General features: G+C 36.8%; 1 protein-coding gene across 1 annotated transcript in view; it reads left to right on the top strand.

Annotated features, from left to right (window-relative positions):
- The window catches only part of Rad23b (RAD23 homolog B, nucleotide excision repair protein), a 42,347-nt gene extending 18,965 nt beyond the window's left edge, over window positions 1-23,382 (top strand). Inside the window, exons 4-10 of the mRNA XM_047524840.1 lie at window positions 34-305; window positions 6,067-6,122; window positions 11,724-11,851; window positions 16,156-16,291; window positions 17,535-17,662; window positions 18,329-18,499; window positions 21,708-23,382. Coding sequence (XP_047380796.1) covers window positions 34-305; window positions 6,067-6,122; window positions 11,724-11,851; window positions 16,156-16,291; window positions 17,535-17,662; window positions 18,329-18,499; window positions 21,708-21,821 — 1,005 coding nt within the window. The 3' untranslated portion in view covers window positions 21,822-23,382. The remainder of the gene's footprint in view (window positions 1-33; window positions 306-6,066; window positions 6,123-11,723; window positions 11,852-16,155; window positions 16,292-17,534; window positions 17,663-18,328; window positions 18,500-21,707) is intronic.
- The last annotated feature ends 4,061 nt before the right edge of the window (window positions 23,383-27,443 follow it).

Genomic DNA, 27,443 nt, shown 5'->3' with positions numbered 1-27,443 from the left:
TTTTATAATTATTTCTCTTTTTAATGTGTTTAGCCCAAAGCAGTGACAACACCAGCACCAGCAACAACTCAGCAGTCAAATTCTGCCACTACTACCACAGTTAGTTCCTCCACAGCAACAGCTGTGACTCAGGCCCCAACACCCACCCCTGCTTTGGCTCCTACTTCCACACCTGCATCCATCACTCCAGCATCAACGACAGCATCTTCTGAACCTGCACCTACTAGTGCAACTCAGCAAGAGAAAACTACAGAAAAACCAGCAGCAGAGACACCAGTGGCTACCAGCCCAACATCAACTGACAAGTAAGAACTGGATTAAGAATTTTTGCATGTATTATTTTTAATATAATTCTGATCAATCTGATTTCTTATCTACTGTGTTTTTTCCAACTTTGAAATTTGACTAAAGCATATGTTTGGATCTGTTTTGATAGTTTACCATAGGTGATATGGGTACATATTACCATAATTCAGATTTTTGTGCTTCGTGTAAATAGAAGATGGACAGGGGAGGAGTCAAAGTCATTTTTCATTTCAAGTAGTAATGTTATGAAGTACAAGTCACCAAGAAGAGCAAGATTTATAAAAATTACATAACATTGCCACTACAGTCATTGTTTATATTTGGCTGTGTTCTTTCTGTGTTCTTGTCATGTGTATCATAAGCATCCTTATAGATCAGTAAATATTTCCAGGTGCTACATGGCATTTTGTTTGGTTTTGACATTTGTTAGCTCTTAAAACCTTAGAAAAGTGAGTTTGGGTTTTTTCCTCATCTATAAAATGTGAATGACAGTAGAACCTGTCTCATAAAGTTGTTACAAGGTTTAAATGAAATAGTGTCAAATATGTAAAATAACATTAGTGTTCACTAGCTGCTGAGTAAGAGTCAGCAATTATTAATATTTCACCTAACTAGCTTTTTGTTAAATCTGTGGATTGTTTGAATTTTTTTACTGTTTTCATATTTATCTTTATGAACACATGTAGATTAAAACTTTTGTCTGTGTATATCTTTAGGAAGAAGGGATGTGGGATACTGGAATATTTGGGAAGAAAAATAATTTCTTATGGGAAGTTTGTAGTTAAGATTACTGAGCCATTTAGGACAAGGATTTTTTATTGTACCTGAATGATAATAAAATAACCAAAGCAAATGATTTAATCAGGCTGGAAATCATATAGGAGAACTGCTACTTCATCTAAGAGGATGAGTTACATTATGGCCAACCTTTACTGGCACTGTAACTGTATTTTGTGACTTAGTGAAACTCAGTGTGGCAGTATTTGTGAGAATTTGAAATTGGAAACAGACACAGTGGAAAACTGTAGTGACTGAAAATATTTGCTAACATACAAAGTGTTCATGATATATTTGACAGTGATGATGAAGAATATATAGTTTTGCACCTTTATCTACAGGAGATGCCCACTGGATGCTTGAAGCCACACATAGTATCAAACCCTACATAATATGTTTTTCCCTATACAAACATTCTTGTGATAAAGTTTAACTTATAAATTAGGCCTATTAAGATATTAATGACAACTAATACATTTTAAACAGTCATAGCAATATACTGTCATAAAAGTTGCATGTGAATGTAGGCTTTCTCAGAACGTCTCACTGTATTATAGACCTTGGCATTCTCTGTATGTGAATTAGTTAATACTTCCTTTTCCCTCCCCTCTCCTTTCTTCTGTTCACAAGAGCTTTCACTTATTACTTAATAGAAGCACTTCACAGTTTCTTTGGAATATTCAATTTCTCAGCATCACTACTCTTGCATTTTGGGGCCATTATTTAAAAAAAAAAACCTTTATTTAAAGAAATAAAGGTTATCAGAACACAAGTACTCTGATACCTCAAAAGTTGCTCTGAAGACTGAGACTGCTGAGTGACTGTTAGTCAGGGTGTGGTAAAGGAAAGCTACTCAACTCATGCAACCAGGAAAGGGGGTGGTGCATAGGTCAGGGACAAGAAATAACCTTTCCAAAAGGTCATATCCCCAGTGACCTGCGTCCTCCAACTGTGCCCCATTGCCTGTTGTTTTCCCACCTCCAGGAGTTCATTCAGTTATCAGTATTGATTCACTTGTGAGGTTAGAGCCCTCATGGTCCACTCACTTCCTAACAGCACCACCTCTGCACCTTGCTCTGTAAGGGGCCAAGACTTTAACACACGAGTCTTTGGGGGGCACTTCATATCAAAACCATAATAGTGACTTAGCAGGTAGGTCTCATATGCAGTATGGATGATTCATGTTCCATACAGAACTTTTGCATGGACAGTATAAGATTTCACCATCCACTCAGAACACTGCACAACTTGCTCGAAATTTCACATAATAATTTCAAGATACGGTTCACTGTGGGTAACTCTAAACTACTTCATTTAGCATTTTGCCCTTCAACTGTGTTTTCTGTGTATAAACCAGTCAGCCATGTTTAGAGAAGTCTGGGTCACATAGATCCTTGCTGAGAAGACAGTATGGGCCTCAGGAAATATAATATTTTCCCTATGTTTGCCTAGAATTTATTGACTTTCAGCATTGTGTGGCAACCATTGCCTGATTTGAACCATCTTGCCTTTGCAGACTAGTAATGTATTCAGCTCTCTTACACAGTGGGAACTACCCAGAGTCAAGTTAAGCTGTTACATGAAAGGGGTGTTGATCTGTGTATGAAAGAAGGTACAAACTTAACACACTGGTTCCCCAAACCATGTAAATATTGTGAACTTAATATGTGGAGTCACTATAGTATGTCTTATTTCTAATTGCTTTAAGTTCCTTTAAAATCTCACAGTGAGACTTTCATAACTGGTTAACATATTTTAATATACTGATGTCATCGGTTTAAATTTGTTTCTTTTTATTTCTATTTTTCTTTTTTCCTGGGGGTACAGTTTACCTATTATGAAGAGTTTTGATTACCTTATCAGATCTGCAGAGAATTGCATAAATGAGTTAATGGTCAGTGGTCCAGGAAAGCAGACATGTCCCTCACTTAATTGGATTTTGTACACTAGCTACTTATTCTTATGTCTCAAAACTACACATCTCCGAGGAGGATAATACAGGATGGGAAGGATGAGAGAAACTCAAAAAACAAGCTGCTTTAATGTGCTTTAGTTCCTTCATCTGTGTTGTAAACCTCTAGAATCCTTTAAAGCACAGAATTTTGACGTGTGTGGGTGTCAGGAAGTTTGTCCTTCACTGCTAACCTGACATTTTATTTTAGGAACACATTTCTTTAGGTTACTTTTGCTCTTTGAAAGCCATCTCTTCTAGTGTAGATTCTACTTGATGATAATCTGCTTTAGAGAACTGCACAAGGATTGTATTGTGTGTAGTGTAGGACAGATTAAAATTAACTTTTAAATATCCATCAGAAAGGGAAGAACTTGACCTGCGTTTTATTCATACTGGAGAACAGTGCTACTCAGTGTAGTAGTCAGTAGGCAGCAGTCAGCATCACTAGAATTTGTTTGAATTAATTCTTAATCCCCATACCTCTAAATCAGGCTTATCTAGGAATGGATCCCAGAAGTCTGTATTCTCCTGGTGAATTCTTAGGCTTGCTAAAATTCGGGAAGTCTTAATAACTGATACCACAGTAGTGTTAAAATACATCGTGTGTAGGCATATTAAATGAATGTGGTTTCAAGAGTTTTTATTGAGTGAAATAGATTGTAAGACAGTGTAGTCAATAACCATAAACCATACAAAAGCTATAAAATAACACTGTTCATTCTTTGTGCATAGGCCTGTTACTATTTAAGAAAAAGTAGCAAAGGTCTGGCACACTAACTCATGAGTGGTTTCCCCTGTGGTTGGGGAGGTGGAAAGTGCTGGGGCTTAGTCAAGATTGAAGAATGGTGGTTTGTTTTTTTTTTTTTTCTTCCCCGGTATTGGGGATTGAACCCAGGGCCTTGTGCTTGCGAGGCAAACACTCTACCAACTGAGCTATATCCCCAGCCCGCAAGAATGGTGGTTTTTAAAGTATACCTTGGTCTTTAATTTTTCAAAGGGAATGTTTTAAAACAATTTGTGAAACTAGTGTAAATTGTTCTACGGGAAATTAGTTCTAGCAGATACTAAAATCTGTTGTGCAGTAATGATTAAAATGGAATGACTGATATTGGAAATTGGTGGAATAAACTAGAAATAGAACCAACCGGGAATTTAAGATAAAGATGTAACATGAGACCATTTTGGGGAAAATGCTGTTGGATTAAATGCCTCACCATCAGGGTAAAAGAGATGGATCGATCTCTCATATTGTATACTCAGAAATAAATTTTAGATCAGTAAAGATTTAATGTAAAAAATGGAGCTATGGACTAATGAAGAACAAGAGAAAAATTTTAAGACTAAAAATTGGAAACCCATATATACATTCTTTAATAAGCTTGATTATGGTCCATTATATTGAATATTTTGTACATGTGCAGCAAAAATTTTGAGGTAGATCTGATTATATTAACATGGAATCATTGTTAGGTGAGAAAACCACAAACACAATCAAGACAAATCATTCTTTAAAACAAACTGACACATTTTAGTCATTGTCTCTGTGGTAGGGACCTTGGGCAGGAATATTAGTTTTTAAATATTCTTTTTGAGGGCTGGGAAGATCGCTCAGCTGGTAGAGTGCTTGCCTTACAAGCACAAGGCCCTGAGTTCAATCCCCAGTACCGCTAAAAAAAAAAAAAAAAAAAAAAAATTCTTTTTGAAATGTTACCTTCTCAACATGTTTTTTGTTTTGTTTTGATACGAGGGATTGAACCTAGGGGTGTTTAACCACTAAGCCTCGTCCCCAGCCCATTTTTGTTTTTTATTTTGAGATAGGGTCTTGTGAAGTTGCTTAGGGCCTTGCTGAGTTACTGAGTCTGGCTTTGAAGTTGTGATGCTCCTGCCTCAACTTCCCAAGCCCCTGGGATTACAGGTGTGTGCCACCACACCTGGCTCCACACATTATTTTTACTGTCTAGTTGTTGAAGAAACTTCACATGTACCAAAAGATTGTTGTGATCATAATCATATTGGGTGTTATGATACTGGGTACTTCGCTAAGCACTTTATTAGTAGTAACCATACCTATAACACTTTGGACTATTTGCTGCTATCATAGTTGCCCTCATGGTGTTGATGGAGAAACTGAAGCCTTAGAAAGTTTAAGTAATTTATGAATCAAACTTGTATTCCCTAACTTTTGCTATGCTACAGAGGCCTTCTCAGAACTCTGAGATACAATATTTTTGTTTTTAAAATTGAATTGGAGGTATAAGAGTGTATGTATGTGTGTTCATTTAAACTTCTAATTACTACCTTTGTCACATTTGTAAACTTAGTTTATTTTTCTTCATGGTCTTGTATAACTTGTTCATTTTTTATACTAGACTCATCTTGAATTCCCCAACAGAGAAACTTACTTTTTCAGTTGGTTTCCTTTAGGTTAGAACTTGAGGGCTGGGGAGATGGCTCAGTCGGTAGAGTGCTTGCCTTGCAAGCACAAGGCCCTGTGTTCAATCCCCAGCACCGCAAAAAAAAAAAAAGAACTTGAATCTATTCCACATCTGCATTCTTTTTTCACATGCTATATTCATTGACATGTATGCTGTGTTATCATTTGGAGTTTGTCCGTAAAACTTCAGTGTTGAGTTTCCAGCCTCATTTGTTTTCTGCATATGCCATTTTCCAATGTATCACATTTGATATTTCTCTATTGCAACTTGATTTATTAATTTTTCAAATTGTCTATTATTATCTTTTCATATTCCTTAGTTAGAATCAGCTGTCTATAAAGACATTATTTTTAACTTTGGACTTTTTAAATGAGTTCTCAAAATAGAAGTAAGATTGAGATTGAAAATTTTCCCAAACTTAAAATGTTAACAGTGAAATTTTGGGGTTTAACCTGGAAAAGATTGTTAAAGCACTATAGACGAACTTTCATATTAAAGACAAAGAATCTCTTTACAAATGGGATAGTTACTAAACTAATGTAAATTAAATTTTACATACTTAGTGAATGTGGTTTTTCTGAAAACTTTTTACAGTACATCAGGAGATGCTTCTCGGTCAAACCTTTTTGAAGATGCCACAAGTGCACTTGGTAAGTATTTACCTTGTATATAACCTTAGAGATAAGGAAGAAGTTTAAGTACCACTTTGTAAGATTATGATAAGGTGTTAATTTTCATGGTTTCTTACATTTTAGCTGTAAAATAATTGACCTAAATAATTATTCAGTAGGGATGTCACCAAAGACTACAATATTTTTATATTGTCTTTCAAAATTCACTCTTACAGTTAATGTTAAGCATAGTCCTTTCCTTAAAGCAAGTAATTTTATTTCTAATGTGAATTTGTTACAAAGTATTTTTGAAAGTATATAAAATCTTCCATCTGCTCCCCTTCTTCACATTTATTCACCTGTAGCTTTCTTCCCTCCCTTCTTCACATTTATTCACCTGTAGCTTTCTTCCCTACCTATTGACCCTAGTGATTCTCATTTATATCTTGTCCCTTCTATTGACTTATAGCAAAAATGCTTTTTTGTTCTTTTAATTCTACCTGCCGAATACAGCCTTTCCCTCTTCTTTCACTCCTGATTTTTCAAAATCCGCATCCCTCAGGCCCTGCGCTCTTCCCTTGTGGGATCTGTAGTATAGTTCCTGCTGATTATTGTTTTATTGTCTGGGAACAGGTGGGATCAGCAGCCTCAGTGGAGTGGGGCTCCTGTAGCAGTAGGATTCCAACAGTAGTGCCTATGGAGATCTGGGGTTGGTCCTCTGACTTCACTGGGCTTGAACTCCCTGATGCCCTCATTTTTGTGGATATTCTATATAGTGGCAAGTCAGTTGTTTAAGTCAGCAGTCTAATGTTGCATGAATATATCAAAGCCAGATTTCCATCTTTGAGGGACTGCTTCACCATCAGGTGCTATAGCAGTTGGCATCTAGTCAGGAAGACAGAAATTGCTTTACTTCAAACATAGAAAGGCTGAATCTTAGGGAATTATTACAAAGGTTTTGGAACAGCTGTAGAAGGAGGTTACCCAGAAAATGGTAAACTGTTCTGTAGCTTCAGAGCTGGAGTCACCCGGCACAAGCCCCTAAAACTGCTTAAAGCTCTGGCTGCTGCTGCTACGTCTAACCTCCGCTGGCATTGGCGAGTCTTACTTTTGTATCTTTTTGTCTCCTGGAGCACCCCTTCTCAACTTTCTAGTCCCAGAGTTCTTTGTTCTTATTTTCCCCTTGTGTCTCAGGATTGAACCCATAGCACTCAACCACTGAGCTACATCCCAGCACTTTTATGTTGAGTGCCTAGCCTTGCACTCTTGATTCTTCTGCTTCAGCCTCCCAAGTAGCCAGGATTCAGGTGTGTGCCACTGCCTATTTGTTCTGTAATCTTTAATCTACCTGGTCTCTGGATTGCTTCCCTGCTTCTTCAAACTTTCCTTCTTTGATATTGACAGACACTGTTCTTTTCCTGATCTATACCTTACACCATCCTTCTCAGGCTTGCTAATTAATTATTTTTATTTTATTTGACCCTAAAATATGTAGGTTTTCTATGGTTCTGTTTCTAGGCCAGAGTTCAGAGTTTACACTTTGGGATGGCCAGTACCATGCACTTACCATGTTTCCCCAAGTTTTAACTGCATTATACAGACCTCCCTCTGAGCGTCTAGACTCATTTGTTTAAACTGTCAATTAGAAAGCCTTCATCCTTCATAAATATATTTCAGATTGACTCAACTTTTTATTCCCTCATCAATTCTTTTCCTTTGTTTCCTCACTTGCTTACACCATCATCTATTATCCTCTGCTTACCTTGGCCCAGTGAGTCTCAGGTCTCCAGCATATTTTTTTCCATTGCCACTCAGTTGCCATAGTTCAGTTTCTTACCCAGACTCTTAACATTATTTTCTTTGTTCTTAAATTTTTTACAGACTGCATTTTGATTCATTGTACACAGATGGGGTACAATTTTTCATTTCTGTGGTTGTACGCGATGTAGATTCATACCGTTCGTGTAATCATGCATGTACATAGGGTAAAGATGTCTGTCTCATTTCACCATTTTTCATCCCCCCGCATTTCCTTCTACATAATCTAAAGTTCCACCATTCTTCTCTCACCCCTTCACCCCTATTATATATCAGTATCCACTTATCAGGGAAAACATTTGACCTTTGGTTTTTTTGGGATTGGCTTATTTCATTTAGCATGATATTCTCCAATTCCATCCATTTATCTGCAAATACCATATTATTATTCTTCGTTGTGGCTGAATAATATTCCATTGTGTATCTTATACCACAGTTTCTTTATCCATTCATCTGTTGAAGGGCATCAAGAAATCAAAGCAAGAATCAATAAATGGGATGGACTCAAACTAAAAAGCTTTTTCTCAGCAAAGGATACAATCAATAATGTGAAAAGAGAGCCTATAGAGTGGGAGAAAATCTTTTCCACATGCACTTCAGATAGAGCACTTATCTCAAATTTATAAAGAACTTACAAACTTTACATCAAAAATATAAAGAACCCAGTCAATAAATGGGCCAAGGAACTGGACAGACACTTTACAGAAGAAGACATACAGGTGATTAATAAATATATGAAAAAGGGTTCAACATTTCTAGTAATTAAAGAAATGCAAATTGAAACAACTCTAAGATTTCATCTTACTCCAGTTAGAATGGCTGCTATCCGGAACACAAACAATAGATGTTGGCATGGATGTGGGGGGAAAGGCACACTTTTACATTGCTGGTGGAGTTGCAAATTGGTGCAGCTACTCTTTTTTTTACTTCTTAATAATATGATTAATTGAAAAACAAGACTTCAGGGGGCGTGGTATAATGACTGGGTGTGGGGGACTCTGTGCTCTTTTAGTCTGTGTGTATCTTTGCACTATGACTTACCAGCCATTGATACCTTCGTAATTTCTCAGCCTCAATTTCCTTGTATTTACAAGGAGATAAGAGTGAACCTTTCTCATTGGATTGTCATGAGAACCAAATGAAATGTACCATGTTAAAATAATATAGTTATAACTCCACATGTCTTAATTTTGTTGATACTGATACCTATTTCTCTATCTGGAAACTAGATGATGGGGAGAGTATTTTGCCAACTTGTGTGGATTTGTGCTAGAATTATATCAATGGATGATTAGGAAAATAAAAAACATTAAAAAGTAGCCAGGAGCAGTGGCACACACCTGTAATCCCAGTGACTCGAGAGGCTGAGACAGGAGGATTGCAAGTTCAAGGCCAGCCTCAGCAATTTAGTGAGGTCCTAAGCAATTTAGCAAAACTCTTTCTCAAAATAAAAACTAATAAGGGCTGGGAATGTTGCTTAGTGGTTAAGCACTCCTGGGTTCAATCCTTGGTGTGTGCATGCGTGCGTGCAGACACACAGTTAGAAAGTGTTTATGGGATGGGAAAATAAAGGTCATGGATTCATATGTGTGTGTTTGTGTTTAACTGTAGTGAAATTACCTGAGATTGTGTGCTTTATAAAGAAAAGGTATATTTAAGGTATATTTAGCTTAGTTTTGAAGGTTTTAAGTGTGGAGTATGTGGTGCTGGCACCTGCTCATCTCTGTTCTGTTAAAGGCCCCGTGGAGGTATCACAATGGCAGAAGTCTAAGAGGGAGAGATCCTGTGGCGAGACAAGAAACCAGAGAGCACAGAGGGGCTCTTTTTAATTCACTTTTAGATAACCGAGGGTCCCCATCTCTCATTCTGTCACAGTGGGCACTAAGCCTCTAACACTTGAATCCTTGGAGGGACAAACTTCATATTTAGGGTTGTTTTAGCTGTGAAATACCTTTAGGTTTTGGAAGTCTATAGGAAAAAAAATTTTTAGATAGTGTCAGTGACACTGCAAAATGACATTGTATCCTGTGCAGCTGAACCTGTGTTTGGATAGGAGATGGGGAAAAAAATTATAAATCATGATAAATGATATTAATACAGAGAGCTTCTACAGTGGAAAACAGAGTTCTACTTAGGATAGCTGGGCTATACCTCTCTAACGCTGTAACTTTTGATTTTAGAACTGGAGTGTATGAAGGACATGGCTGTCCAGAGAAGGCTGCCCACATGAAGGCTCTGGGCAGGGAAAAATGACTTGTTGAGTAATTCGGATAGGATGGTTCTGGTGACAAAGGAGGATTACTGGTTTTTTGCAGCTGACTAAAGAATGGGTTGTAGGTGTGGCACAATGTAATCCAGACCAGTGGTTGTCGTGGGCTGATCTTGAGTGAGGGCAGTGGGAAAAGGAGCCAGATGGATTTGGGTTATGATTTAAAGATGGGAGCGACCAGATCCACTGGTAGATTAGATGTGGAAAGCGGGGTAAAGAAATTGAAATGATCAAACTTTCTGGTTCAAGCACTTGGGTGGATCGGCAGACAGTGGAGGGGGACACATTTAAGGGAAAATCTCTATTGGAATTAGTTAAGGAATGAGAGGAATGTGAGGAATTGGACACAGCATGTGTGGACAGCTGTGACATAGAAGGAAGAGAGCAGACAAATGCACCAGTTGCTAAAAGAGATGGGGATGGAGTCATGGGGTGTTGTTTAAGGAAGATTCACAGGACATATGTAGTTGTTGTAGTTGATCAGGATGATTACTCAGGGAGTGAAGGGCAGAAGATAGAGAAGGGAGAGGGTAACCAGATCTGATTCTTTGAGGTGGTAATAAAGGCAATAGTTCCAGAACACAAATGAAGGAGGAGATAATAAGTGAGGTGATATTAGGGGGGAAACAACTTTCATTTGATAATTTTGATAAGTGTTGTCTGCTGTTCATGAAATGTGAGTTAGGTCCAGCTGCAAGGGAAGATTGGAGAGAGTCTTTGGGCAATGATTTACTAGAATAATAACAGTGTTGGGTGATATATGAGATTCTAACTTTCTGGTTACTAACCACCTTTCCCCAACTTTTTTGATAATAAAGATCAAAAGAAAACTGCCAACTTGCTACATTAGAGTCAATTGCTTGAAATGCCCGTTTTCAAAATTGAGTTCATATATTTCTTCTCATAGGTTGCCTTCCCTAACCTGCTACTAAATCTAGCATGTGTATACCACTGGCCTACATTTGCCGCCCAGTCTGCTGATAATTCTCTCTTAATTTGTACCTGATGTTTCCTTGTACTTAGGAAATATTATAGTTTTATACTGACTTTGTAATAAGTTACCACAAATTTAGTGGTATAAGACAACCCAGACTTACTATCTTACAGTATTGGAGGTTGTAAGTCTGACACAGGTTTGGGTTCTTTCTGGTCCCTTTCTCCATCATCACAGGCAACAGCATAGCTTTTTTCTCCTGCTTTTGCCCTCTTAACCTCTCTGCCTCCCTCTTCTACTCACCCAGGAAGTCCAAAGGGAATGCCTTATCTTAAAGTCAACTGATAAGCAACCTCAGTTTTACCTACAGGTTCACTTGCCCTTTGCCAGGGCATGTTTTTTTAATCCTTAGTCCAGCAACATGGACATTTCTGGGGGATTATTATTCTGGATCATTATTCTGCGTACTTAATATATGTTGTAATTTATATTGTTAATTTGGTTTTGTAATCCTAACAGTATTATCAATACACTGTATACATGTGTACACTTAAGAAATGTATAGAGAATGTTCATTAAATGTTCCATTCTCCTCCCCACCCCCACTCCTGATTTTTAGTGACAGGTCAATCTTATGAGAATATGGTAACTGAGATAATGTCAATGGGTTATGAACGAGAGCAAGTAATTGCAGCCCTGAGAGCCAGCTTCAACAACCCTGACAGAGCAGTGGAGTATCTTTTAATGGTGAGAAACATTTTAGTTGTTATTCATTTATTTTTTTCATTGTTTGCTTGAGATCAAAATCTCAAAAGATTTTAAAGGAAAAGTTAACAATTCACTAAAGGAGAATAATGTATGATAAATAATTTGCTTAATGCTTTTATTTTCATAGAAAGTTAACATTTTGTGTTAATAAAAAGAAGCCTTTTCTAAAAGATTCTGGTACAGTTTTCATTAGGAAGAAACGTGATTAAATGAGTTATAAAATTGGCTATCCATTTGGAGTAATGCTTTGTATTCTTATATATGTGTTGGGGACAAGGAGCATGTTTTTGATCCAGTAGGGCCACATTTTAACAGCATTTTGATTCCTAGCATCATCTTGGATGAATTATTTAGAGAGGAAAAAAAAAGTTGCCAGCTTTGAAAAATTGGAAGATTTCATATAATATTTAGATTTCTGGTTTATGTGGACACACTTTGGTTTGTTTGGGGCTTTTTAAGGGGGGTTGTTTCTTTGTTTTGGGGGGATTTTGGTTTTGTTTATTTTTCATTTTGAGACAGGGTCTTGCTAAGTTGTTGAGACTGCCCTCTGACTTGGGATCCTTTTGCCTCAGCCTCCAGAGTTGGGATTACACGTGTGTGCCTCCATGCCCCATGCCCCATGAGCTGACTTTTTTGAACCATTAGGGACAGGTGTTAAATTAAGAACCTTTAATTCACCATCTTATTCATTTTTATACCCATCTTGCATTTTGATGTGTGAAATTCCCTGCCCTGGTTCTGTTGACATTTGAATTTGCCTAGTTAGTTAGTAGTCAATAACAGTTAAGGGACTTTTTGAACAGGTTTTTTTTTCCTTTCCTAGTTGGTGATAAAAGTTTTTGAGACATAGGTTATTGTGGATATTTGAAGCCCTTGACATTTTATTGGCGTGAATATCTACCAGTTTTATAGATGTGTTTTACAGTCTAAAATAATGCAGAGTTTTGGAATTATGCTGAGTTAACTATTTATCTTAAATTCTGTAATTTTCTTTGGTGTTCTGAGGTTTTGATCTAATTGTGAATTGCCACAAAGACCATCTCCTATCATAACAACTCTGGGGAATACATATCACAGTGTAACCCATTCCTTTGTTACTAGGTTGCACTTCTGTTGGAAATTCCTTTCCAGTAGCCACCTAGCCTCAGGAAAGCCTCAATTATTTCCCCCATATGGGGGATTGAACCCAGAAGAACTCTACCACTGAGCTGCATTCCCACCTTTTAAATTTTTTATTCTGAAACAGGGTTTTGCTAAGTTACCTCTGCTGACCTCAAACTTTAGATCCTCCTAAGCCGCTGGGATTACAGGTGTGCACTACTGCGCCCAGCAGTATCAGATGTTTTGATCTAAAATATGTTAAATTTTGAGGTGTAAAAAAATGAATTACTGTTTCCAAAGCAACTGAATTTTAAAACTGCTATGTAGTATTAAATGCAAGTATGTAAACGGATGAAATGAGTTCATGAAACAGTTTAAAGTGTTTGAATATATTTATGGTTGGTTTCATAGACTTAAAAAAGACTACCTTTAATTGTTACTAGTTAACATATACGTGAGAATGAGTGGAAAGAAGATACGAATTATTGGTCACTTACCTAATAAAAGGTTATATGGTATATGAGAATTACAGGCTATAGCAGTGTTGATTTTTTTTATTTTAACAAACCTGTTTATTTAACAAAACTGAGAATTGGGTGGAAACTCTAGGTCCTAAATCTGTATATAGTCTGTTAGCACTTAGTGACTTCATTGAAGGCTTGAATTGGCAGCCACTCTCAAAAATGCTCATTTCTTTTAATTTTTTTTCTTTCTCCCTTTCTTTTTGGTTTTTTTTTTTTTTTTTGGAGACAGGGTCTTGCCAAGTTTCCTAGGATGACCTCAAACTTGTGATCCTTATGCCTTACCTTCCAAGTAACTGAGGTTATGCTTTTAACACCAGACCCAACTCAAAATCTAAGAATTTAATAAAGACCTTTTAATAGTAGTAATGGTAAAAATCTATAAGTATTCTGTATCATAACGGGTTGTCCCAAAAGTGTTAGTACAGTTTTAAACTATAATAGCTCAAGAAGGTAAATGCCTCAAACACAGAAAAAGCATCAACTAAAATTTAAATTAAATTTCTTTAATGTCTACAAATATTAAATTTTGTGATTTTTGGAAATAATTCTTTATATGTGGTACTTTCTGGCACTTATAACTGTGGATCAGTAAAAAATACCATCCTACTTGGCTGTATTAGTCACCTGATCTGTGTCCATTTGACCTTTTTTTTTTTTTTTTTTTTTTTTTTAAGCAGTTTGTATTACACAAAGGTTGTCACATAACTAGATATTTCTCTACTTTGTACACAGTTATTCTTCATAGAAAGATTTCTTCTAACTTCTCATCTGGTAATGGCAAGCACTAAAATCCTGATTTTAGCAGAATTGTAGTAGAAATGTCCCAGTGATTTAAAGTGAAGACAGTACATTGGTACTTTGTTCTTGCACCCAGTATCAGGAATATACAAAGGTCTTTTTATTCAAAAACACAAAATAAATTATCTGAAGTCGCAGACAATGACAGCAGTAAACCATTTTATATTGTCAACTGAAGTTATTATTGGTGAAAAAGCCTGCCTTGAACTTCCTATCACAGTTCATTAATAATGGTAAAGCACAATTTTTGAGAGTTAGAACATATTACCTCTCATACTATCTCCCATTACTCTCATTCCAGAGTCCATCTCCTTAGGAATTTCTCTGACTATAGCTTTTTTGCTCTAAGTTAACAGAGAAGGACTAGGGTTGTAGCTCAATGGTAGAGTACTTGCCTAGCACACAAAAGGCACTGGGTTCCATCCTCAGCACTGCATAATAACAAAGAAAATGTATTGTGAAAAAAGTTCTTAAAAAAAAAAAAAAAAAGCTAACAGAGAAGCCCCACCCCACCTCAGCAACGTTCATTAAAGCAGTTCTTACAACTTGTGTTTGATGAGTTTGTTTTTCCACCATATTCACAAAATCTCCAATCTTGAAGGATTTTTTAAACTATGAAAGATCATTTAACACCTGCATTCTTAGCATGGTCATTGTAGGAACCATGACAAATTATACATACACAGTGTATAACTTATACTAATTAGGATCCCATTCTTGGAGTTTTACATGATGTGTATTTTCACTGGGCATGTATTAATATATGAACATAGGAAGATTCTGATTTATTCTACTGTCTTTTCTATTCCCATCCCCCCTCCTTCCCTCCCTTCCCCTTTGTCTAACCCAGGGAAATTCTATGCCCCCCCCCCCATTGTGTTAGCACTGCATATCAGAAAGGACATTCTGCCTTTGGTTTTGGGGGATTGACTTATTTCACTTAGCATGATAGTTTCTAGTTCCATCCATTTTCCTCTGGTATTTTTGTATTTATCCTTTAAATTGATTGACCTAGCCACATTCACATCATCTTTCATTAGTCTCAGACTTCCCCAGCTCTGTGGAATAATTATTGTTTTTACTTTTGACCCCATTGTAACTGCTATTTTGCTACAAGGTCCTCACCTTGAAACATTAAGGCTCAGGCATCTGTACCAGATTTTAACTCTTTGGTATAAGCCCCAGTGAGATGAGGAGTCAGTGCCCTGGACACTGATCTCACCTGGTGAAGGACTATGGGTAATCAAAGCATTTCTGTGGGGTGTTGGCAGAGAGTGCACATTGTGAAGCAAGCTATTGGCAGCTAGTGAGGGAGAGTTGATCTCCCCCCCAACACTCACCCCCCCACACACACACACTAGGAGTCATTTCAGAACTGTCATCTTTGGATGGTCTTAAGGCTGTAGTTACAAATTAGCTCTTTGTGTCACTGAGCAATAGCTGCTGAAATTTTCTAAGAATTTCAAAATCAACTAGAGCAATGTACAGCTTAAAACCTTGGTTTAGTTTTAATAAAATACATATCAATATTTTAAAATTTTAAATAATTAGATGTGACTGGTGGGTATCTTATTGGACAGGGCAAATAGAGAAATTTCCATCATCGTGGAAAATTCTCTTGGGCAGTGCTGCCTTGTACTATTGCATTGTGAGTACTATACCACACCCAGGCCATGTCTAATCTAATTCAAATCCATGCAGTTTAATAATCCTTTACTTTTAATTGAAGTAGACATCTGTTTTATGCTTTTTGGAAATTAGACAGGGATATTAAATAGACTATCAGTCTTTCATTGGTATAATAATATTTAGCTAATGTGGTATGATGGGATGTCTTAAAGCTTGGAAATTGTGTTGTAGGGAATCCCCGGAGATAGAGAAAGTCAAGCTGTGGTTGAACCTGCTCAGGCCACTGGTACTGGGGCTCCTCAGTCTTCAGCAGTGGCTGCAGCTGCAGCAACTACAACAGCAACCACTACAACAGCAAGTTCTGGAGGTAAAGTGGAATCTCTTGGATAAAGAGATGGTTGTCAATGATTAAGAGGGGGATCATTTCCAAAGCATTTAGATAACTGAAAATAAGTTCTCTATTCACTAAAGAGGGGTCTAAAAGAAATTTTTCCAAGTGTGTGTAAAAGATAATTTTGCATGTTTTGCACATCAGTGCTGTAGTTTTGTAGAAGGGCATAATCTATTTAGTTTGTTCTAAGGAAAAGATGCTTCCCAGTTTGCATTTAGGGTTACATTCTGAAACCATTCAAAATGCTCACCTTGTGACAGGATCTTAGTAGTTATCATACAACTTAGGAAATGAAACCCTAAGAGTTGACCAATTCCTGAATCTCCAATTATCTAAAGAGAACATAACTTGAAGTCAGGGCTCCTTACTGGTCAGTATCATCCTTCCATTGCCATAGATCTAACTTCAGAGCAAAGCCTGGAGCCTGTGGTAGGCCCACAGTTTACTTAATGTTCTTCATTCTTCCTTGTATTTCCTAGCTCTCATTATGGAACTAAGCTCTGACAGACAAGAATCCCTTAAGTGCAGTTTGTTAAAAACTCTTAATGTACAAACCTGATTCTTAACTTTTAAGTCCTAAATACCTTCCTCACTCTGGCTTAGTATTTCCTGAGAATTTGAATTTAGATTGTGTTTTTTAAGGATTTTTTATTATATAGTCAAGTGCCACATAACATTTCATTTAACACCAGTGGTCGCTTAAGATTGCATTCCTTAGTGACATCATAACTGCCTTAGTTTGTACCAGTATAGTCTGTGGTGTTCATACAGTGACAGAATCACCTAACCACATATTTCTTAGATTATATACCTGTCCTTAAATGAAAACTATATAAGAAAGGAACGGGCTTTTTGTTTTTGTTAGTTTTGGTATATATTTTCATAGGAACTTTTGAACAATTGGAGCAAATTTTAATGCTTTTTATTCTGAGAGAATACAGGGAGAACACAGGTTCTTAGTATTTTTTTGGTAGTAGTGCCCAGGGAAATTGTAGGAAGTTTGGTTCTTGGTGATCTGCACACTCTGCCTTGGCTAATAGGAGTAATTTCTGCTGTATAAATTTCACATTGATAAAATTTGAAGATTGCATCATTCATTTTATTATATCTGAGAATTCATTTTTTTACTTGATGGTATTTATTATATAAATACAATTTAACCAGCTCTCTTTTTTATATATTTACTACTTTTATTTTTAAATGTCTGTGTGTATTTCAGGGCATCCCCTTGAATTTTTACGGAATCAGCCTCAGTTTCAACAGATGAGACAAATTATTCAACAGAACCCTTCCCTGCTTCCTGCACTGCTACAACAGATAGGTCGAGAGAATCCTCAGTTACTGCAGGTGATTATGTAATCAGTGTTAATTTGCAAAGTGGATTTAGAATCTATTGCATTTTGAAAAAGTCCATGAACATCCTTCCCCCTCTTCACCAATTCTTGAGAATGATTAGATCCAAACTATACTCAATAGAATCTTATGCTCTATATTAGATGTATTAAAAAGAAGTTGAGATATAGAAATTGTATTAATTTCAGTTTGTCAGATAATAAGTTTGGAAAACATTTTATATTTTCCTTTTGTAGATTCCCAGTGTACATTATTAACATTAGAGAATCAGAGAAGCTTTTCAATTTAAATTGCTTTAATTTTTATTTTTTGTGGTACTAGGAATTGAACCAGGGCTTCACACATGCTAGACAAGCACTCTACCACTGAGCTACACTCGACCCCTTTATTAAATTTTATTTTGAGATGGGGTCCTCCTAAACTGCTGAGGCTGGCTTAGATCTTGCGATCTTCTGCTCCAGCCTCCACAACTTTTAACATTAATTTTAGGGGAGAAACATTTATGAAAGATAATTTGAATTCTCCTCACTGTTTACCTAATGCAAAAGTACTAGACTCCTTTAATAATAACAATAATAATAATAATAATAATAGGTAAGAAACTCGAAAATACTGCTGTTTTCCTGAAGATATTATTTTCCTCTGTCCTTCAAATCACAGCAAATTAGCCAACACCAGGAGCATTTTATTCAGATGTTAAATGAACCAGTTCAAGAAGCTGGGGGTCAAGGAGGAGGAGGTGGAAGTGGCAGTGGAGGAATTGCAGAAGCTGGAAGTGGGCATATGAACTACATTCAAGTAACACCTCAGGAAAAAGAAGCTATAGAAAGGGTAAGTTTCCCTAAAAATAAAAGTGTGGCTCCTTATTCACAATAACCATATTTCAGGTGCTCAGTAGTCACATGGGGCTAGTAGATAACTACTGGAGAGAACACATCTAGAGCATTTCCATTCATGATAGAGAATTCTTTTACACAAAACCAAATAGAGCCTAGCCCTAGAGACCCCCGTTCCCCCACCTTGTCATTTGTAAAGCCATAGGACTACAAGTAAAGTGCTTTTCTTACATGAAACACATATACATATATTAATAAACTACAAATTTCATTGATATTTTAAAATTCAAGGAAAGAAATCTTAAAGCATATATATATATATATATATACACACACACACACACACACACACCTGATTCTAAATTATTTCTATTTCACATTTTGCTTCGCTTTGTCACTAAAATATAAAATAAATATGCTTATGAATTACATAAGAATTATGTTCAGTATATACCATATTCCAGCTATCCTGATTTTCTTTGCATCTTTTTCTTTTTTTTTCCCCCCCTTTGCACTAGTTACCAGTAAAGCTCATGGCACTGCAGTAACCTAGTTTTTATGATGCTGTGACTAGTTGTTCGATTTCTCTCTCATTTTCAATATGGTAAACAGGTAATCCTCATACTTGCCCTTATTTTCCCAACTATTTTGAGATGTAAATCGGATAAAGTGCATAATAACTTAATATACTTAAAAAGTCATCTGGACAATAGTAATTTATCCTTACTTCTTATACACAAGAGTGTTCAGGTTTTGCAATTGGGTATTTTCTAGATATATCTTCCCACCCCGCTACCACACTGAACTGGGGGTAGCATTCTATAATTCAGCTACACTCCCAACCCTTTTAATTTTCTTTATTTTGAGACAGAGTCTCACTGACTTTGAACTTGAGATCATCCTGCCTCAGCCTACCAATTTAGTTATGGATCATTGCACCCTGCTAAAATATTTTAATTTATGTCTTGACCTAATGTCCACCCCCCAATAATACAATTGAATAAACAGGACTTGCCCAAATTATTTTATAGCAACTATTTTTATTTTGAGGTGAGGGTTATTGGTTTCTGATTTTGGTGTTTGGTAGGGTTTACTTTGTTTTGTTTTTCTAATTTTGCTTATGCTTCTGAGAGAAAGTTGTTTATCCTGTCCTTTCTGTTAAGAATTATTAGTTTTTACATGTGAATCTATGATTCATTTTGAGCTGTTTTTTAAAAATGGTGTGAGTTGTGGGTATTTTCATTCTTTTGCATATGGATATCTAGCTACCTCCACACCGTTTGTTGAAAAGACTCTTTTTTCCCAATTTAATTGTTTTGACTCTCTGTTGACCACATGTGAGGGTTTATTTCTGGGCTCTCAGTTCTGTTCCATTGAACTATGCGTTTATTCTTATGCCATTACCTCATTTTCTTAATTACTGTGTCTTCCTAGTGATTTTTGAAATTGGCAAGTGTTGAGTGCTCTAATTTTTTTGTTATTTCCAAGGATTATCTTAGTTATTCTGGATCCCTTGCATTTGTTTCAATTTTAGGATCAGCTTGCCCAATTTTTGCCACCAAAAAAAAAAAAAAGACAAGGCTTCCTGAATTAAACAGGACTTGTGTTTATGTTTATTCTGGAGATGAATTTGGGGAATATTTTCTTGTTAATCATAAGTCTAACCAACTCATGGACATGGGATCTTTCCATTTGATAGATTTTCTATAATTTTTTATTAGTGTTCTATAGTTTTTCAGTGAGTTTTGTACTATTTTCATTAAGTTTATTTATTTTTGCTGTACTGGCAATGCTTAACCACTGAGCTACGCACCCCCCCCCCTTTTTTTTTTTTTTTTTTATTTTTCTTAAAATGTTCCTGAATCCATTAGTCCTAGTAATTTGCATACATGTTCCTTGGAATTCTCTATATACAAAATTATATAATCTGTGAATAGAGATACTCTTTCAAAATGAATATTTTCCTTTTTCTTGTCTGATTGTCCTACCTAGAACCTCCAATGTATTATTGAGTAGAAGTTTAAAAAAAAAAAAATTCATCTTTTTCTATTCCTTTATTTTCAACATTCTTATGTCTTCTAAAGTGTGTCTCTTAACAGAAACATGTAATCTGATTGTGCTCTATTGACTGATCTGCCTTTTATTTCAGCTGCCCTAGCTATAATCTGAACAAGACTTAGATAACATCTCATTCTTTTAGTTGTTATCCTTTCATGGATGAATAGATCCTTGTACTGAGTTGGGGTTTTGCCCAGTTCTTACAAGTCATTTTTAAAAATAGTCCAACATAGGGTGATTGAGACAGTTGAGAAGAGGGTTCATAAATAGCATTTGGCTGACAAATAATAGTACTTAATGAATTAGGTAATTGCCTTGAGTGTTTAAAACTCTTAGAAGCAGTGCATATTAAGTCTCAGGTGATTTTTTTTTTTTTTTTTAATAGAATAGGAAAAGGAAATTAAGTAGCTGGTAACAACATTTAAAATGCTCTGCATGATCAGCAGTGAAAAATAGATGGGGGCACACGCTATAATCCCAGCACCCCAGGAGGCTGAGGCAGGAAGATCATGAGTTCAAATCTAGCCTTAGCAACTTGGTGAGATCCTGTCTCAAAATAAAAAATATAAAAAAGGGCCGGGAATGTGGCTCAGTGTTGAGTGCCCCTGGGTTCAATCCCTGGTACCTTCCCCCCTCAAAAAAAATAGGCCACCATATGTCTTGATTTCAAAATAATCAGTCATCTGGTTTTCTAGTGTGAAGTATTAAATAAGGCAAGGAGATTGAGAGTAACATTTAATCCAAATGAAAGACATAAGTTCCATTAATAAAACATTTACAACTGATTCATTGTGAAAAAGTCTCTCCAAATGCTGTCATCCTTATCTTCACCCTTAAAGTACTAAAAGCCATTTGATTTACAAATTGCTGTGGGGTTGATTATTTTTAAACCATTACATTTAGCTTTCTGGTTTTTGGTGTTAGTGCCAAAGAGTATTTGCATAGTACCTCCTAACCCTTGGGTTGGACAGTGAATCCAGATTCAGATAGGACTGAATTCATACAAAATTCTCAAGAGCTTTTGGGTATTGTTTTCAGGTAATGATCTGTCAGTAGTGCTATGCTGAAATCCAGAGTACGTGAAGAAAATTCAAAGGGCTAGAATTGGTGGGTTACACTTACTTTCTTCCTTTTTTTTCTTCCAGTTAAAGGCATTAGGATTTCCTGAAGGACTTGTGATACAAGCATATTTTGCTTGTGAGAAGAATGAGAATTTGGCTGCCAATTTTCTTCTACAGCAGAACTTTGATGAAGATTGAAAGGGACTTTTTTGTATCTCATACTTCACACCAGTGCATTACACTAACTTTGTTCACTGGATTGTCTGGGATGACTTGGGCTCATATCCACAGTACTTGGTATATGGTAGTAGATTGTTGGGGTGGGGAGGGAGGGATCTAGATTATTGGGCAGGGATAAATACAGTGCATGTCTGCTTCTGTTAGCAGATGCCGCAAATCCACACAGTGTGTAAAATATTATACAACCAAAAATCAGCTTTTGCAGGTCTTTATTTCTTCTATAAAACAGTAGGTACCTTTTCCTAGGTTTCACTCTTTTTAGTGTACTAGATCCAGAAATTTAGTGTAATGCCCTGCTTTATATTTCTTTGACCTAATATTGGTTTCTGAAAGGATCTTTGCTACCTAGAATTTACAGTTTCTGTTTCATGGCAACACTGGATAATGCTTTTTAAAATTGAAAATAATTTTGGAGCAACTATAAAAAGAAATGCCAAATTATTGATGGTTATTGTTGCTGCTTCACATAAAATATAATGTGTAAGGAAGCCCATTCTTTCATCTTAAGTACTTGGGGTGGGGGAGGGAAAAGGGGAAACTTTTTCTTAAATTGAAAATAATTACTGCTATTTTAAAATTTCTTGATCATTGAATGTGAGACCCTTCAAACATGATTTGAGAAGCTGTACAAGTATAGGCAGAGTTATTTTCCTGTTTACATTTTTTTGTTTGTTTGTTTTGGGGAAAATTAGTAGGTGTCTAATTACTGTTTACTTCATTGTTATATTGCAGTAAAAAATTTAAAACCACCATTGCATGTTTGCTTTTGATGTATCCCTTTGTGAAATTAGCACTTTTGGGGCCAATAGAGAAATGCAGCATTCACTCTTCCCCGTTTCCTCAGCAAAAATGTGCTTATCAGCAAGTCGTGAGTCAAACCTGCTGTCTCTTTAAAACCCACAAAATGCTGAATCAGTTCAAAAATAATGCAAATGTTTCAAAACTGGGTTTCTGATATTTGTAAATGTTTTTCCTTATTAGATAAGAATATATTACCATTAAGGTCATTAGTATTATATTGTTTTCAAAAAGAGGAGATGGACAGAACTATAATCCAGCGTCTTTTACTGCATTAAAAAGACTGATTCGGAAGTCTTTTGGAAGGGTTGGGAAACGTGTCTGGAAAAGTACTTTGGAAAATATACAATCAAGATAACTCTTGGCATATTAAAAGAAAAACCTTGATAGCAGTGTTGGCTTTTATTTGGAATTTTTTCATCTCAATATTTTTCTTTGGAATCTCTTCCATTGACATTGATATTTGATCAGAAAGAGGGGGCAGATGTCTACTTGTTCAGTTTATCAAATCTATTTTCCTGAATAGAAACAAGACTATTTAAAGAAATAATATTTTTCCTACCATCTGAAAGAAAGAAGATGAATTTGCACAGACTTCTCCCTGCGTAATCTCTTGCAGTGTCCTTTAGCACAGTTCGATGATGACTCTTTTAAGCTCTTAACGTCATGCACTCGTAACCTGTCTTATGAAAATAAATGAAACCATGATTTTCCTTCATGATGTACCATGTTTAATTTTCCTGTGTTTATTCCATAAACATGATAGGCTTTTGGACTTTGTATTATCTGTATGTTTTATAATGGATCATGCATAATGTCTCAGGAGAATAAAATAGAAGATTCATAAATATGTTTAACTTTCAAGGCTGAACAATGGGTTTGGAAGAGGGGTGGCATTTCTGGTTGGAGAATGGAATACTGTCGCTTTTTTAGGACACTCTACTACCTTGTTGCTCAAATCATAGTAAAAACTGGCAAGGGGGAAAAACAGCAGCCGCTTCTTTCCTCTGGAAAGTGACAGCAGAAGTTGGAGGCACAGAGCTTTTATCCTTGGACAACTACAGATAGTAGGATTTAATTACCGAAGACAGCTCAGGCCAAGATTTGGCCATTCCTTACGTTACTTGTTTATCTACTTCTTAAAGAATCAGCTGAAACACCATAAATGAAATAGGCTTTTTGTGCCTTTTGCTCTTATTGTTTAATTTACAAATAGTTTTGGTAACTCTCTTAATGTAAGTGGCTGTTTGATTTTGGAATTTTGCATTTGAGGTATGTTGTCAACTATTTCTTGAATACTTCTATTGTTTAGCTGCTCTGGAAAATGTGAGGAAGTCGTGAGTTTATGTTTGTAAAATTCTTTTGCCATCCTCTGATCAAATATTTCATTGTTTAAAAATAATGAAGTTTTTCATCATGATTTTTTTTTCCTGTACCAGATGGCTAGGATTCTAGAGAATTGATTATAAAGTATTTTCAATACATACAACATTGCATTTCTCATTTTTTAAATGATTCTCATAGAATCTTAGAGATTGAAAGTTGACAATACCTCTATACGGATACTTGTATTTTATTCAGTACTTGGTGAATGTAACATGTAGGTGGCCAGGCATCATGATGTTGGGTCTCCTGATTCTTTTCTCAACCAATGCATCAACAAAGAGACGGGATGCTTGGTGGGGATGTAAGCCAGCGTGCGTGAAGTCTGCTAGAGCTGCAGAATTCACCTTCTTTTCCATACTTAGAGCAGCAAACCTAAGGCTGCTGTAAAACATGGAACTCAGTTTTCAAGAATGAGTGATTCCTTGCCAGATCTCTTCTACTGGGTTCCCTAACCATGAGGTTTGGGTATGTGTACTTTCATTTGTCTTCTGTCCATTTTCCATTTTGCTATTCTAAACCAGAAAACTGGCCAACTATAGCCACATGAGCCAACTCTGACTTACCACCTGTTGTGTAGTCTGAACTGGGAATGAACTTTTTTAAATGGTATTTGAAAGAAATTTATCACATGAAATTTTATGATCCAGTCTCAGTGTAGTAGTTTTATTGAACCAATTACACTCATTTGTTTACATTTTGTCTATAACTACTTTCATGCTACTAGGATTGCTATTGAATACTTGAAACAAAGACACTGACCTGCAAAACCTAAATTGAATTCCTACCTGGCCCATTACAGAAAGTTTGCCAACCCGGTTCTAAACCAAGTAGACTATCATATATTACATTGAATGATACATTTTATTCCTTTCTTGGCATTCTTGGACTCATGGCTTCAGGTCTTCACTATACTTTTATTTCTGGGTGACCATTACAACTTCCCAGAGGAGCTACATCATCCCCAGCATCTCCATTCAGGATTCTGTGCCTGATGTACTAGCCTCCTAGTGTCCGTCTGAGTGACTACTTTGAGATTAGTCTTCACCATTGCTCTCTACTTCCACTTCTTACAGTAAGATAGTGACATTCAGCACTGAGCATACTTTCAGAAGCACCTGGCATAGTGAAAAGGGTGAATATGTGTGGAAATCCCATGGCCCCAGAACCAACCACAATGGGAAAAGAGTGGATGGAGCCCTGGAGGGAGGAGTACAACCTTGGGCCTGTTTGAATGGCAGGGTCATTGTCAGGACTGTGGGTGTAGTTGAGGGATAGGAAGGCCAGTGACCAGAAGTCAGGAAACAAGCTTGGATTTGATGGGAAGAAACACTACTAACACTTGGGGAACTGCAAGGTCTTTTAATAAAGAATGACAGATGGTTGGGAAGCCTTCCCTGTGGGTAATTAGACTTGAAAACAGTGGTCTCTAGTAGGTTTTTTGCTTAAGAGGGCTTTGGGAGGATGAAAAACAGTCATACTTCTGTGGTCTCTTCCACTGAGTAAAGGAATAACAGGCCATTTTAATAGTTAGGAATCCTATTGAATAGGTCTAACAGCGCCTTCCAGGAACACAGATAAGTCACCCCAGACTGATTTTTTTCATTCTCATTGACTGCTATAGACCTTCCTCATCTTCCTCTTCCACAGCTGCCCAACTTGTGTAGAGGTGTAGAAGTAGTGACCCTCCCGACCACCAGCAGCTTCACCTGTGTCCCTCAATGTGTTGGACAGGAACGGTCAACCCTTGGTATCCATGGGGGATACCCAAATCTGCAGATGCTCAATCCACTTATGTGAAGTGACACTGTGTACCTGTGCGTATCCCCCTGTATACATAAAATTATCTCTAGGTTACTTCACACTATTTAGGGAATGACAGTCTGAACAGATTTAAGAACAGGCACAATTTCTTTTCAGAAAATTTGTTTTGCTGCAGTTGGTTGGATCGATCCATGGATGTGGAACCATAGACATAGAGGGCTATCTACTCACCATGGTGGAAAGATTGGGAAACTCTATTCTATACTTTTGAAATTAGCTCTCTGGATGAGATTTTGTATAAGATGGATTTCTCCAGAAAAGCAACCAATAGGATAATTTCTTGTAGAAGTATGAAGTTTATTATCGAATTGGCTTACAGTTATGAAGGCCTAGAAGTCCCACCATGTGCTGCTGTCTACAAACTGGAGAACCGAAGGCCAAAGACTTGAAAAAGCTAGAATGGGGGACACTGGTGTATAAAATGGGAACCAGGAGTGCCCGGTTCCAAGGGCAAAAGATGTCCAGCTCAAGAAGACAAATTGTTCCAATTGAATTTCCACCTTAAGGTTCAAGGAATGATGGATAAAAATACAGGATTAGGCTATTGACAGCCTCCACCTCCATAACAAAAGTGCAGTAATGTCTCAAAACTGCGTTTAAGGTGAGGCGTTTGCTTGTACATTGTAAAAGCTGTGTGTTTGTACTCACCGACTCTTTCGAAGAACACAATGTATTGCCTTAAAATTAACTGAAAAATTGCTGAGAATACTTGGTGTTGGGACAATGCCTTAGAACAGTTTGGCGTTGAGGCATTAATTTATTGAATGATTTCATGAGGATAAGTGATTTTTAAACTTGGGAGATTTTAGTCTACAGTGTTCATGTTTTTTTCCAAATTTCTTTTTAATTAGATTTACTTCTGGTTTGGTGGCATTCTGACTGATTTTATAGTTTCTAATGCTAGGGAAATAAATGATTCTAAAGCAAAGTTAAATATTGCTAATGTATTATTTATTACTTTAACTGTAAAATTTGTTTTTCCTTTCCTTTTTTTTTTTTTTTTTTTGGTACAGGGAATTGAACCCATGGGCACTTTACCGCTGAGCTATATCCCTCCCCCTTTTTTTATTTTTTGTTTTGAGACAGGTTCTCTCCAAGTTGCTTAGGGCCTTGTTAAGTTCCCCAGGCTTGCCTTGTACTTGGGATCCTCCTGCCTCCACCTCCCTAGTTGCTGAATGATCTTTACAGGAACTGCACAGAGAGCTCCCATTCACCCATTCACCCACCATCGCCTCGGAGAGGTCTTTAAATTTTCAATTGCCCTGCTAATGTCCTCCACAGCAAAAGGATCTGCTTTAGCTAACACAGTGCATGTAATCACACATGGCCCCTTTGGTCCCCTTTCCTCCATCTTCATGACCTTACCATCTTTTAAGACCAAGACAGTTGCCATGGAATACCCCTCCAGCCACGTTCAGTAGTGGCCCTCAGCCCTGGACTCGGGGTGCGCGCGTGCTTCTGGAGAGAACGAAGCAGCACTGCTGTGCCCCTCACGGCATCCTGGGAGATGACACGGGCAGTCTGTCAATTTGTCCCATCACTGTAGTTCCCTTGGACCTCTTGAAGGTGGTGGCT

Source organism: Sciurus carolinensis, chromosome 14 (genome assembly GCF_902686445.1).
Source record: "Sciurus carolinensis chromosome 14, mSciCar1.2, whole genome shotgun sequence".
Taxonomy (NCBI): domain Eukaryota; kingdom Metazoa; phylum Chordata; class Mammalia; order Rodentia; family Sciuridae; genus Sciurus; species Sciurus carolinensis.
This window is presented reverse-complemented; position numbering and strand designations above follow the sequence as displayed.